Raw genomic sequence first — 14,173 nt, 5'->3', positions numbered from 1 at the left:
GCGTGTGAAATTGCCTTCATACAGACAAGGTCGAGTGCCTTGACGCTGGTCGGCATCTCTGTGGAATTAGCACCACGTTGTCCCCAGTGGTTGCAACACCAGGAAGGTAGCCCACCAGACAGGCCAGCAGTTGACCGGCTCTAGTGCTAACCTTGCAACCAGACCATACTCAGCTTGGCTCACTACACATCTTGATACCTTGGTAGGAACTGAGCTCAGGATTTGCCACTGCTGGAGGCAGAAAGGCTTTAGGCTCAGCTCCTTCCCCCTACAGCTACATCCATTGGGCTTTCTGAAGCGCTCCCTACTGTTATTCTAAGCAGGAGCTTCAAAAGGAATCTCTCTTGCTCATGCATGATTGATCCCATGCAGTAAAAAGGGGGCAAAGCTGAGGCATCCGTTCCTAAATCCCAGGCCCACAGCCTCCTTTGAGAGACCTAGTAGGGGTCAAGGTTCAAAAAAACAGTAATAAACTCAGCCTCTTTAAAGAAAGCACGTCCAGCTATGTGAAATATTTATAATACTGACAGACCAGGAAGTAAGCTTCAGCACTAGACCTGTAATTGTCCAGGTTAATTGTCTAATTGCTAGCTCCCTCCCTGTTTTGCACTGCTTTTAATAATGCTCTTGATGACAAAATCCATGGGTATTATTTCAATGATAGTTCACTCCAAAGACAGCTCCCAAGGGAGCAGTGTGAATTTGGGCAACCCTCCACTGGAGAGAGGGCTCCAATAATAAGAATAGAAGAAAAAAAAAAAAAACACCTGGAGGGTGATTAAACACTGTGACATACTGCCTACAGAGGCTTGTGAGATCTTCCTTGGAGATACTCAAAACTTGGCTGGGTAAGACTTTCGGTGTTGGTGCAGCTTTTAAGTTAGACCTGCTTTGAGCAGAGGTTTGGACTACCTGGCCTCTAGCGGCCCCATCCTTCAGAAATATTTCTGTGACGCAGCAGGCTTTGAACCCCTGAACCCTTGCATGCTCTTAGTGCTACACAGTGGGGTCTGAAACACATACACTGGTGTTAATGACACAGAGGCCACGACCTTGGTGCTACTGCACCAGAGCGCAGTCTTCATGATCAAGAACTTGGAAACAGCAAAAAACATTGACTTCAGGTCACAGGGTTACCGCAGAGCCTGCAGGAGGCGCAAACGAGGCTGCCGTGTGCTGGGTGGATATAACCACGCAAGGCAGGCCATGCCTCTCGGGGTCAGGGACTGTTTCCACCCCACTCTTTGAGCAGTAGGGCTGTGCATGCTCTCAGTGGAGCGTGAAAAAACTAGAAGAACTGAATTACAATTTAAAGGACGTATTGCTGAGAGTGGTCTCCTGGATCCATTGCATAGTCCAAAATCCCAACGGTGTTATCAGGCTAGTTATATAAACTTTTTTTTTGGGGGGGGAGAGGACTTCTTGTCATGAACACAATAAGGACTGTATTCAGCTACTGAACTGTTACTGTACTGAATAAATATATACAATAATAACAATAAAAAATACCTTACCTAGCACTAAACTGTAGGTTTGAGGTGAAAGCCGCATTACATTGAAAACAGGAGAGAAAAATGTGGTAGGAAGGTATGCATTTTAAACTCAGACAAGGTATTTTCTTTAGGAAAACCTAGTGACTGTGCCGATTCAGAAAACAGCCAGAAGAACCAAGTTGTTCGTTATGAAACAAACCGCAGTTTCTTTCTTAAACCTAAAAACTAAAGTGCATACGTAGGTTAGGCGTATGTCTCCTTTAAATCAGGATAAGGAAGTATTTACATAGTCACAGGTAGAAGCATAGGGAAGAAAGGCTGCCTCGCCGCTTTTCCACCCATCTCAAACACTCATTTAAGAGACGTGATACAAGTTTTAATAACATAGCCTTTATTGATGACACTGGAAAGATGTTTTGAAGCAACTAGTTTTCCATAAACAGGAAAGGAAATTTTGCTTGCTATGATGCAATTACACAAAATCCGTGTAAGTCACTAGTGTGAAAAAGAAAAAAAAAACACGTGTACTTGATAACACAGTACCATCAAGAATTCCTAAGTAACTGTATTTTCAATAGAAAAAGGAAAAATATAACAGGTGTGCATGAATAGAAGTCAACGGTATAAAAGAATCAGGTGTATGTTATAAGGAATTCTGATGCCTTGTGAGCTCAGTTCTTGAGGATGACTAAAGAAATAGATCCTAGCAGGATCAAACCACATATATTTACACTCACAGTGTAAAAGTAATATTGCCAGTTAATTGAAATATGCATTTCCATTACTGTTGTAGAAGTTAAAGAAGCCAAGAAGCTAAATTTAAACCTCAGGTGTTCACATTTGTAACAAAATTCCTCTTGCATCCTGAATAATTAAGGCAAAGTATGTTATCTTTTGAAAATACCTTGTATATAGTTTCTGCATAAAAATATGAAATAAAAATAAAACTATATATATATATTTAATGGAACACTGTTATGTATGGTCCAGCAGAATAAGGCACAAAAAGTAAATACAATGCAAAAGCATATATAAAAGTTAATGTGTTACTCTGAATGGAATATAGCAAAATTCAAGTAGTTCTGAGTATGCTCATTTCTTGCAGTAGGAATATAGACTTCATATAGATATTTCATGCTAAGTCTGATGTACAAAGATTCATCATGTAAGCACAAACTATCAGAAGCAGGTCATTTGTACAGTGACTGTATTTAGAAACACGATACTTTTCAAATCATCTGAAACCAGGCTCCTTAATGAGACTATTTGACCTGAAATCTAGGCATGTTTTTTTTCCACGAAGTGAGGTATGTTTGGTTTCTTGCCCTAGACACTTAAAGTTTTATCCTCATGCTTAATTTGCACATCGATACTTTCAGTAATATAAATGACACTACGTGTCCGTAACGTTGGACACATTTGCAAAGTGTGTCTTTGCAGGTATTCACAAGAGTATTTTCTATCTAAAATTCCACAGAGATTACTGTGCACAATGGTGCACTTGTACCAGTTCAACTGCATTATCAGGGTCAGAAACCTTTCAGGTGAGTTGATATTTAATTTAGTCTGTAAGTGTGGCCTATTTATCAACAAATAAGTATACATGTACATGTATAGAGAATGGAAAATTTCAAAATATCTCGATTTGATTGAAAGGCATGCATCACAATCTGTTCTCTGATTGCAGCCTCAAAGTCCCCCCCCCCCCCCCCCCACGAGTAATACGTATAACATTTTCATAAAGAACAGGGAGAGCAGATAAGTCTTCACTTCCTTCCCAAAGTTTCAGCTAGTTTCTTCAGTCTTTTCTTCAGCTCTAGAGGAAACTTTTCATAGCACTTTTTGCAGACAGGCTTCATATCAAATTCAACAAATTTATTCCTAAAATGACAAGGCAAAGAAAAAAAAAGTCCCATTTTTAATGGCAAGGATATTGAAAAAAGTAAGTATCATAGCATATGTGCACAGACAAAAAAATACAGCTCCAATTTATACATGTCTATGAAGTTACTGCCACAAGGTTATATACATTGTAGACAGTAATTACAGTACTGCATGCGAGTTATGCAGTCTTCTCCCAAGTGTCCATATTTATTAGCTGTGTCACTTAAAAGGCCTTTCAAATCTCATTGCAGAGCAAGGCAGACTAAACATAAGATAATGAAATAACATTATTCTGAGTTTGCAGTTGTGTGAAAAATATTTTGGTTTTGATTGCCATGAATGCATGCAAAAATTTTAAATAAAAGCACCCTTAGCACTAACCAAAGAAGAAAGGAGCAGAGGTGGTGGTGAGAAGGAAAAAAAGTTTACAGACAGATTGGCTTTTTCTTTTTCTGCTTCTCTTTATCCTTCGCTTCACGTTCCCGTTTGGCAAGGCGTCGCTTAAATTCATCTGGCATTTTCTCATAACAATGTTTGCAGACAGGTTTTAGATCAATTTCGACAAACTTATCCCTTTAGAGTTAAACAGAAAAAATAAAGGGACAGAAAAGGAGGAGAGTTAAGAAGACTTAACTGAAGGAAGAACTGAACAGACAGCTGAAAAAGATGTAGATTAGTAAATAGAGCAAGAGGAAGAAACAGGCGCAATTTTCTCAGTGCTGATTGTATGGTTTTTGTACCGTAACAGTTAAACTACAGCAACATTTCCACTGTAAAGATAACCACCGATCCATTTTGAAGGCATCACACCTATCAATAAACTTACTTGAGTGTTAACTTAGTGTTGCAGGTTGAACAAGCGAAACAGTTCACACACCATGCCTTATTCAGAGCAGACACAACTAGAGCAAGTGAAAAGAAAAAGGAAATCATTAGCATTACAAAAAATATACATATAAAGAAAAAGCTGTAATGTTCACGAGACATGAAGAACAATCATTTGATTCTTATATCAAGTATTGAGGACCATAACAATAACATGGCAAGACTAGGAAGGCACATAGGTACATGTGAATGCTGTGCAGTGGGACCATGAAGTGTTGATAAAGCTGTCTCTGAGGGTACATACAATGCTATGGTCACCAGCAAGACCATTTTAACAAATTTCTGACTCGCGTTGCTTGCTTCTACCTCATCTCATAGCATGCTGACCTCAGGCAACTGTTTTATGAGGCCATGTTTCAAACATGACCAGGAGACTTTTTCAGCTGAAAAGCAATCCAGCAAAAGGGTGTTTATGTTTTTATTCTGTTTCATTCCCCAGACCCTGCTCAGACCGCAGTGCCATCAACTATAGCACTTGCCTGGCTGAAGAAACTAACTTGAAGCTAGGAATCAGGACACTGCTGGTAAATCAGAGGTACCAAAGTGAAAAAAAGTTATGGACTAACGAGATAAATCACTTTATCATGATAAACATGAATATATTTTTACTCTTTGTTTTGGAGAGAAAGCTTTTTCTCTTTGTTCTTTATCTCTCTTTTCTGTTCCTCCTCTCTTTCACAGTATACCTTCCCAATGTTCCTTGCCAAAACTTGCTTCTCTTTTTAACCAAATGTAGAGGATCCAGGGCAATGCAATGCTTTTCTCCTAAAATGCAACATTTTGTCAGCAGCAAACAGAACCAGCACATTGTCATGCAAAACTTTTTTTTCCTACACTATTGGGCCAAGCACATCCACAGAAGCATACAGTTATTCACCCGCTTGCCAAAATAATACTAAGCAGATGAAAGTCTTCGCTTATAAGCAACCTCTCCAATACAGTCATAGACACTCTCTTGAAAAACTGTTGCCACAGATGTCTGTTTCACCAGAGAGAGAGAAAATAAAGTACTGGATACTCATCATTTGTGACAGCAGTGTCAAATTTCTGTGCAGGAGTGAAAGAAGAAATGTAGAATAATTGAAGACACACCATGAAAATAAAGAAATGACGACATTTCAATCTGTTCAGTTCAGTGGCTGACACATACAATATGGGAGTCAGATTACACGATGTAACGTAAGAAACACACAGAGATGTGGTGATCAGGCAAGGCTGAGTTATTCATTCGCTTCAAGCCCCAGTTCTCTTCATTCAGGATTTCAGCGAAGGGGAAGATACAGCTTCCTCCAAAGCCTTCTGGATTGTTGTTCTGCAGGTACAGTCCAGTCCCAAAAATGTGGGGAAAGCACATTCCCAGAATGTGGGTCTCACCCTATATTTACATGACTATGAACTACCTTATGGCTCCTTTTAAAAGCTAGAGGCTTCCGCCCACTTTGCTAATAGCTTTGGTTTAGGTGAGGCTAACATTGGTATTACAGTGTTTACTTCAGGCAGGTGTAACCAGGAACAAAGTAATGTGGCATTATTGCAGGTAGAATGATTTGCCTTTGGACAACCAGCTATGATAAAATGCCAAAAAGCATCCAAAATAATCCCTCCCCCTGCCCCCCAAAATTAAAGCACTCATTTCCGCTTATGCCTTCACAGGACAGATCTTTACAATTCCTTCCTGGTTTTGTGAAATTATCATCAGCCTAGATTTTCAAAAGACAGGTGCCTGAGATAGATAGGCAAATACCTCCAGGAAGTGGATTGAAATAATGAAAGTTAGGCACTTAAAAAAAACCATTAGAAAGCCCACCTAAATCTTTAAATATCTAAATTCTTTTTCAAATCCGGATCATGATCCCTAAATTCATTTGAGAAGATGCCAATGTAGTCATTCTCACAGTTGCATGTGTTCATTTTTAAGGTAGGTGGGGCAGGAAGCCACCAGTGCATCTCCCAGCATCCCTGGCCTTTCCTTGTTACTAAAGGGTTTCCAGCTGACCACAGCTCTCTTTAGACGCTGGGTGATCTTCCACTATCACAAAACATTCACTACAAGGTCTTCCTACTATTTGGCCTCTGACTAATCAGATCTATCCTAATTTCTGATCAAGATAATGGCCTGTTTTGGTTTAATGAGAACAGCCAGGGATTCAACAACGGCCTTACTTCTGCTGTTAAGAAAGAACTTCCATCAAAATGTAACGTTAAGAAAACAGTCAGAAAAGTGCTTACCATCTCCTTCAATCACACGATTGCAATGGAAACAAACATCACCGAACAGCTGAAGAGGAAGGAGAAGTAATGAATTTTTAATTGAATGATTTTATCAAGAGTAGCTTCTCAAAATAACAAAACACTCTATTTTGGCTGATGGGCACAGTAGCTTTACTGTTTATTTCAGTAAAAAAAAAGAGAAAATTAGCAGGTCTGCTTTTGTTTTCCAATTAAGTTTTGCATCATCTTATCAGAAAAAGTCTCTGTAATGTTGAAGATGAAAACATCTGTTTACATCTGCTTGACACTCTAAAAATGTTGTGTTGTTTTGTTTTACTATTTCTCTAATCCTGAACATTTAAAATACAGCAAAGTCACATACAGATCTTTAGTAATCATCCAATTTAACATTTGGACTTAAAAGCAAGACTAGAACAACATGCTACTTTTTCTGGCAAAAGCTGTAAGGAAATGCTATGCTTAATTTATTTTTCTTAAAATCAATCAATCAATAAATAAAAGGCCAGAAATCCTTCATTCCATTTCCATACTTAACATCTGTCCACAATGTAACTATCTATGAATGGTTTTGTATGCCCAAAATTTCATGTATTTTTTTTCTAACTGTAGGAGCTGATGTAGCGAATGACATTCCTTCAACATACAACTCTTGCCTGGTGTACGTTCTTGCCCTGTCATGGATGCAGCTATTTCTACTAATGTCACGGCATTTATTGCCTACAAGTGTGCCAGCAACATTTCAATCATCTGCCCTTCATCGCTGACAAATTAAGAATCCATCTGTAATTAGCAGATGCCTTACAACTCCCAGAGATAATGCCTACTTCAGCCAAGCAAAGGTGTGTACGTGACACCTTGTGGTTGGCTTCCAAATAATAATGGTTTATACCTTACAGTGCTGCACTGCACAATTAAGGGCGTCTGCAGGGAACTGTATATAGCTCTTATTTAAATGCAAGTGGTCACTAGGTGGTGTCCTCTGACAAATTAAGTCTTTGTAGTCTTAGGCAGCTGAACGAATGAGCTGGGTGATGCTGTGTATCCTAACATAGGATCATCTTAGAGTAGCAGAAAAAAAACACGCTACTCACAAAGGCTTCGTGTCAAACCACAGCTCCTGAATGGCAAATCTTCTTATATTTCTTGGGAAAGATTCGGTGTTATTAGCTGCTCTCATCTCGCAGATATGCAAAAGCTTGAAACAGCTCTACATAAGCGCCACTAAGCTTGAAGAACAACTCGATACTGATTAGCCCATCTAGTCTTTGTGAAATCCCTGCAGTTATGTTTTTCAATGCCAGATTTATAATTAGAGAAACCGATATAAATTAACTGCAACAGAACATCTGCTAATTAGCTTTATAACCACAGGTGATTATGAGAAATCAGAAGAATATCTATGGTCTTCCATCTCCTTTAATAAAATCAATACATGAGTTTAACAACACAATTTCTAAAAATATGCAACCTTACCTGATTGTAGTGGGTTTCACAATATGCCAAGCCTTTTCTCTCATAATGACGATGACCCAGGAATGGCTTTTCACATTTCGCACAAACAAAATGCTATGAAGAAAATTATATACATTTTTGGATTACTTGGAAGTAACTGTATTTTTTCTGGAAAGCAAATCAAACAATGTGAATGTCACGTCTACTGAGCCACTGATTCTCTTGAAAAGGAGAATTAAAACTTGTCTTCAACATTTCAATCCAAAAGTTACAAAAAAAGGAAGCAAAGTGATGTGTTATCAACGAACAGAATGAAGAGAGATTAAATAATAAGCACCATCATTACACTCTTGTGAAGAAAGCTCTTGCTGGAGGAGATTTTCTAAACAAAAGGAATAGACCACTTATCTTCCTAATTTAAAACGAAGATATGGAACTAAGTCTTGTACATGCCCTTGAAATATGAAACCCTCCCATGAAGTGCTTTACCTGTAGCAGGTTAACTGTGAAAGACTTAAGAATATTATGGTGCCCAGTAATATTACAGTTATCACAGAACTTTACTGCCTTTCCATATATCCCGCTCTTCACTTTGTGAAATTTTCTTCTATAAGGGCCTGGCAGTGCTTCCTCTGATTAATGATTTTAGCTTCACAGTCAAAGGTCTCTGCAAGGTTGGAAATTACTCTCATTTCACAGTGAAAGACCAGACATGAGAAGGTTGAAAATAGGATTAGGAGAATGTATATACTCATTATTCCTGCATACTTTTCTAATCCTTTCATGTAGACTGATCAGCAATATTCCAGGTATGTTAATATTTACATTTGTGAAAGACAATGTATCAGCTATTGTTTACCTCCACATGCCACTGTTTGCCCATAGCATTCACCACTCGTCCTTCAATTGGTCTTCTACATGCTCCACAGATGGGGACACCCATTTTGTCATGGCAGGGTAAACAATATAATTCTCCCTTCAACTCACGAGCATCAGCAGTAAGCTCCTTCCTGTTCAAAAGTTAATTAATTGAGAGCATGAATAAAGGAACTGAATGATTTCAACTCTTGAGAGTTTCTGGAGATAATCTAATTTTTAGCATTTGTTTTAGAAATTGGATTTATACTACAATAATGGATCTAGCAGCATCAAATATGGCAATTCATTTTTTTTTTTTTTTGAAACAAGACTGATTCCATAGTAAACTGAGAAAACCCTGCTAAGTACAATGCATTAAGTCTCTCTGAAAATAGCTACTGAGCTGTTTTCAAACGTGTTTGAAAGCTGTAGTCATGCTTGGCTTCTATTCTGGTCCTCTTATCACCTGTTTATTTTAGCTTTACATAAATGTAACTGAAAGGAAAATGCAATTCTTTACATTTTCCCTGTGGTATAAAACATCAGAGAAAGAAAAATATGAGCTGACACTGGCACTGACGCAATACTACAGGTTGATTTTCAAATCAGCCTTTGCTACAGCACTGAAACGATAGCTTCCTTTGTACCAAAAATAAACAACTAATAATGTGTGCTATATCCTACAATGTCCCCTGATCTGTGCATCTGGGGAGGATGTAGAAACATGAAGCTATGTAGACTACAGTTGCAGAAGCTGATAAAATGAGGTAAGGGAAAGCTTCTAAGAAAATGTCTTTAAAAGGAAAGAACAAAATTTTTCATGCAACTCAGCTAAAAAGAAATAACATGGGCAAGATAGTAACTCAAGCAGCTAAGGAGGATCACTTTCCTACCCTTTGTTGCAGAAAAAGAAGCTATCAATCATTTTGCTGCTACAAAACCATTTACCTGTGCCCAGACTTCGTATTTCCTAAGAAAATGCTGCAGATTACAATCTTTCATTACTGCCTAACATATCAGCTGTTGTTTGAACTAAATATCTAACTCCACCGTCCCAAAAGCGATAACCAGACACACATCTGGCTACAATGCAACCCAAAGCTCTCCCTTTTGACTGTTTAACAGTACTGGATTTCACTTTAAAATGTAAACGGAAGAAGCAAATAAAAACAGCATTTTCTTGTCTTCCTTTGCAGAACTCAAGTTACCCGCAGTTTGCACAGTTGAAGTGATCAGGGTGATAAGGATCATTTTTGAATATGAGAGGCTGTTCGTCAATAATGGCATGACACTTCTGGCAAATGTACTTTCCCAAGCCTCTGGCCTTTTCCCTGTTATGGCAAGGACGGCAGAGATGTCTGAAACAACATAAAAAACATAGGTAAGTACCAGCACCAGTTAGTACCGTGAAAAATATAAATCAAACATCTATTAGAACTTCATTTCAATCAGCCTTTTTTGGAAGAAAAAGTCTTTAAAACAATTTCTTTGGTAGGTAAACCAAGTGCAGAAGAAGGAGGGCTATCACTGTATTTCCAATCACCACAGAACTATCATTTCTTCAACTTGTTTGAATTTAAGCTGTGTCAAAACACAGAAAACAATGTTCACTACAGATTCTCACTGCTGAATATTTTACTCTCAAACTCTTAAAAATTTAGCTTGGAAGCTGGATGGCCACACAGGTCCTAATTCTATAAAAACAACCATGTATGTCATATTAAACTTATGAAGTCCATGGCCATATAATCCACTTGCAAAACATCCTTGTGATCACAGCTGGTAAAAAAGTGAAGGATCCCGATGAGCTGAAAACATTTATTAATGAATAAGGTGCTGAACTGGACCCAAATTGGAAGCCAATGTTGGAAAAACAAAAATTGATTTAAAAAAATACAATACTTCTACATCTGAATGTTGTCTCTCTGATCAGAATGTACCCTACCAATCCTGAAATGTCACCGGGTACAGATGAGACCTGGTGTTGACAAGTAATCTGGTGTTGAGGTAGATAAATGGTTAAGATTTTATGTGCATATTTTAAGCTATTCATTCTTAATTTTGTGATGCACCCTTAGACCTTTTTCTCATAAAAGCCACTTCAGTTACTCCATCTCAACTGGAAAGTTTTAAGGGCCATAACTTCTAAGTCCCACCTCTCATTTCATTTTATTCATGAGCAGTAACAGAAGGATGAAGACCTACCTCCCAGCATTCTTGACAAATCCAATATCTGCCAATACTTGTTGGCAGATGTCACAGCAGAAGCATTCTGGATGCCAACTATTGTTGATAGCCTTAATAACACGACCAATAATGAACTCACCTGTAAGAAACACAATGACAAGAATTTACAATACCACGCTAGACAAAGTTAAAAGAAACCCACAAGTGAATCACTACAATTGCATCATCATCCTCTCCTCATATACTGCCCACCTCCCCCCAAATCTGGTAGAATATATTAATAATTTCAGTGTTGCAGTTCTGGTTCTAAACTCTGTAATTTGGGTTGTTTTTGTTTGCTTTTTTTTTTTTTTTGTGCTGTGGGTCAGAAGCAGATGTCCTTGCTGATGGACAACCTTCTGTTCTTTATATATAAGCCTTTTTCCACCTTCTCTCTGCAATTATCCTTTTCCAGTCCTTTATCTGTTTTTTTTTCTCATCTGATCTCAAACTCTTGCAAAATATACAGAGTTCTTTATATAATATGGCATTCTTGTCTCCTTATCATCTTTGCCTTTCTCCTCTTATAGAAGAGGACAATTTTAAATTGTCATTTACACAGTAGTGGCTTCTACTCCACTAGGTCTGTAATCTAGCCTTGAAGGGGCTCTATACTCTAAGCACAACCGAACTGAGCTTGGGTGGCGTTGGACCTACTGGAAAAAACAGAAAAGAAAAAAAAAAAACAACAACAACTATGAAGTCAAAGTGCAAAGATGCAGTGGGAGAATGCACTTACTAAACAGTAAATCCAACACACACAACAACTTCTAACCTACCACAAGGAGTCCTGTCCTGCAAGGCATTGAAAAAGTGTTAAAATTACCGTTGTGCATGCACTGTGTGACTCCACTGCACAGGCAGTGGAGCCATGTCCACCACACACGGGACACGTGTTTAGTTGTTCCCTACATGGACGTTGTAGCCAAGGCCCCTGAGCAGTGCCCCAGAGCACTCTGCCTAAAACGTGCTGGGAGCTCAGCTTCCTGGTGCTGAGGAAGGCTGAATCGTGGCTCCAAAGAGCCTACAAATCAAACAGCTGTCAAAGAGGAGCGATCCATCAGATAACAGATGTGGATGAAAGGAAGTCTAGCATGCAACTCTGTGGCATTCCCATGAAGTCATAGCTTTTCAAGAATAAAACCTGATGGACTCTAAAAACGTCAGGAAAGCTTGAGGCATCACTGCTGACAACAGCCCTGTTGATTTTGGCCACCCTTAGTAAATCCAAACACTGGAAAAGCCCAGTTTCAGTTAGGACCCATAAGGCGCTGTAGGTAAGAGAGCAGAGTGACCTGGGAGGCAGCCCAGCCAGCCAGTCACACCCTCCAGCAAAGTCACTTACTTTTAACCCATCTGTCAGAACAAGTCAGTCCGTAAAACTGATGAGCTTTTAACAGAGCCGGTGCTATGAGGAGCCAGGGTAGGAGCAGCTGAAGCTGTTTTAGATGTGGAGCTGGGCAGGAGAAACCCTGGAGATACATGGTGTAGCTCCTCCATACCCCTCTGCCTGGGACCAGAACAGCTTCTGGTATCCTGCAAAAGGCTCCTGGGTGCTGAAGAGGTAAAGCCTCCTCTGCCCAGCCCACCAAAGGCGAGTAACAGTGCTAACAGAGAGGAGCCGTGTGTGAACAATGCTGGCGTGCAGGAAGAGCAGCACTTTCTGTTTGAAGAGGTTAGAGAGGAGGGTTTGCGAAAATCCTTTGCAGGCCAGAAGCAGGGATGCAGACGGGGAAGCCCTGGCACAGAGGAGCAGGAAGGGGACAAAGGAAGGGGGCTGCAGAGTGACTGGAGGAATACAACAGGTCCTCATGCTTGGGAAGTGACTGGCCTGCCTGCAGACGGAATGAAGTGAGACACTTTCTGGTTTGCCGCATACTTCAGGTTTGCTCAGATATCACCATTAAGCCCCTTCTTCCTCTTCCCTTTCCCCTCCTTGTTCAAATCTGCAGCTTTAAATTCAAAGCTCCAGAACATCTGCTTCCCCCTTTCCCAGCACCCAGCCCCTCCCTCTGCACAAGGGAAAGGCCTTACTAAGATAAGCAGAAGTTGTAGCGGCTTGCCAAGGCACCGCGGAAAAACAAGAGCTTCCCGACCAGCTCAAGCAATGGTACAGTAATGACTTCTCAGCCCTGCCCAAGCAAATGTGTCACACACAGAGAACACAGAGGGTAAAAAACCTGGCAATTGATTACAGCGTAGCAGATACGCAAGCATTTACATCATCAGACAAATTGACAAAAGGCAGCCTTCAGCGTTACACAGGTTAGACATCAGATGCTGAAGGAATTTGTTTCAGAAATATGAAAGGGGACCAGCTGACTCATCAGCTGATGGTAAGAGTAGATGATGAAGACTGTCCCTGCTTCCATGGAGGAGGACAACACGGATGGGTTATAACTGTCAAAAGGGATGACAGACTCGCTGGAGGGTTTCAGCTGCATGAGAAGGGCTGAATATAAGCACATGCATGTAGGTACAGATAACCATGAAATGGTCTGTTCATTGGGTCACTGGACCAACAGCTTAGCTGTTCACTCAAATAACGCAAACCTTTTTTAAAAAACCTACTGATTGATGACCTGTAGGAAAAGCAGCTCCCCAGGTTCTCTGAAGCCTAGTTCATGCTGGAAGTTCAGATGTGTGGGGCCACCTCCCAGAGGAGATACAGAAGGGTTGCACATCTTCCCCCAGCAATACGCTGACTTCCCATTTGTGATCAGTGGGAAGCACTTTGCCTCAACGTAAAACTTACCACACTGATGGCAGCAAGGGGCGAAAAGCATTTGAAAATCATGTTCACAGTACTTCCTCCCTTCAAACTGCAAATGGAAAACAAGCCGAGAGTTAGAGGGATTAGGAGCATGCCCTTGACATAAATACTGTAACATACCAGGATGTTTCCAGATGCAACTGGGTAGCAGAAGATGAGGAGTTGCACAAAAAAACAAACCTGACCATCTGCTAGAGAAACGGGCACCAAATTCACCCACCTTAAGTCAGCTACTAGTCAGCACATGGCATTAATAAAACACTAATCCTTTAATACTGTTTAGAGCATGTGGCATTTTTCTGTCACCCCTTTACCTCACAACAGATGCCTGAATTTTGACAGACTGACAACAATCTGATGCAACCGATAG

General features: G+C 39.9%; 2 protein-coding genes across 3 annotated transcripts in view; one reads left to right on the top strand and one right to left on the bottom strand.

Moving 5' to 3' along the window:
* Positions 1–1,863: 1,863 nt before the first annotated feature.
* The window catches only part of LOC136789694 (uncharacterized), a 33,392-nt gene continuing 21,082 nt past the window's right edge, over positions 1,864–14,173 (bottom strand). Inside the window, exons 4-12 of one of the 2 annotated variants that reach the window (XM_066990468.1) lie at positions 13,786–13,852; positions 11,010–11,130; positions 10,013–10,162; positions 8,806–8,956; positions 7,968–8,060; positions 6,492–6,540; positions 4,204–4,279; positions 3,759–3,950; positions 1,864–3,374 (exon numbers count right to left, since the gene is read on the bottom strand). In XM_066990468.1, the coding sequence (XP_066846569.1) occupies positions 3,803–3,950; positions 4,204–4,279; positions 6,492–6,540; positions 7,968–8,060; positions 8,806–8,956; positions 10,013–10,162; positions 11,010–11,130; positions 13,786–13,852 (855 nt within the window). In that variant the 3' untranslated portion in view covers positions 1,864–3,374; positions 3,759–3,802. The remainder of the gene's footprint in view (positions 3,375–3,758; positions 3,951–4,203; positions 4,280–6,491; positions 6,541–7,967; positions 8,061–8,805; positions 8,957–10,012; positions 10,163–11,009; positions 11,131–13,785; positions 13,853–14,173) is intronic. The other variant, XM_066990469.1, reaches the window with a different exon arrangement.
* LOC125184516 (tumor necrosis factor receptor superfamily member EDAR) overlaps positions 10,050–14,173 on the top strand; it is a 61,553-nt gene continuing 57,429 nt past the window's right edge. The window contains exon 1 of the mRNA XM_066990476.1: positions 10,050–10,185. The gene's annotated coding sequence lies outside the window, so the exon portion shown is untranslated. The remainder of the gene's footprint in view (positions 10,186–14,173) is intronic.

Source organism: Anser cygnoides, chromosome 1 (assembly GCF_040182565.1).
Source record: "Anser cygnoides isolate HZ-2024a breed goose chromosome 1, Taihu_goose_T2T_genome, whole genome shotgun sequence".
Taxonomy (NCBI): domain Eukaryota; kingdom Metazoa; phylum Chordata; class Aves; order Anseriformes; family Anatidae; genus Anser; species Anser cygnoides.
This window is presented reverse-complemented; position numbering and strand designations above follow the sequence as displayed.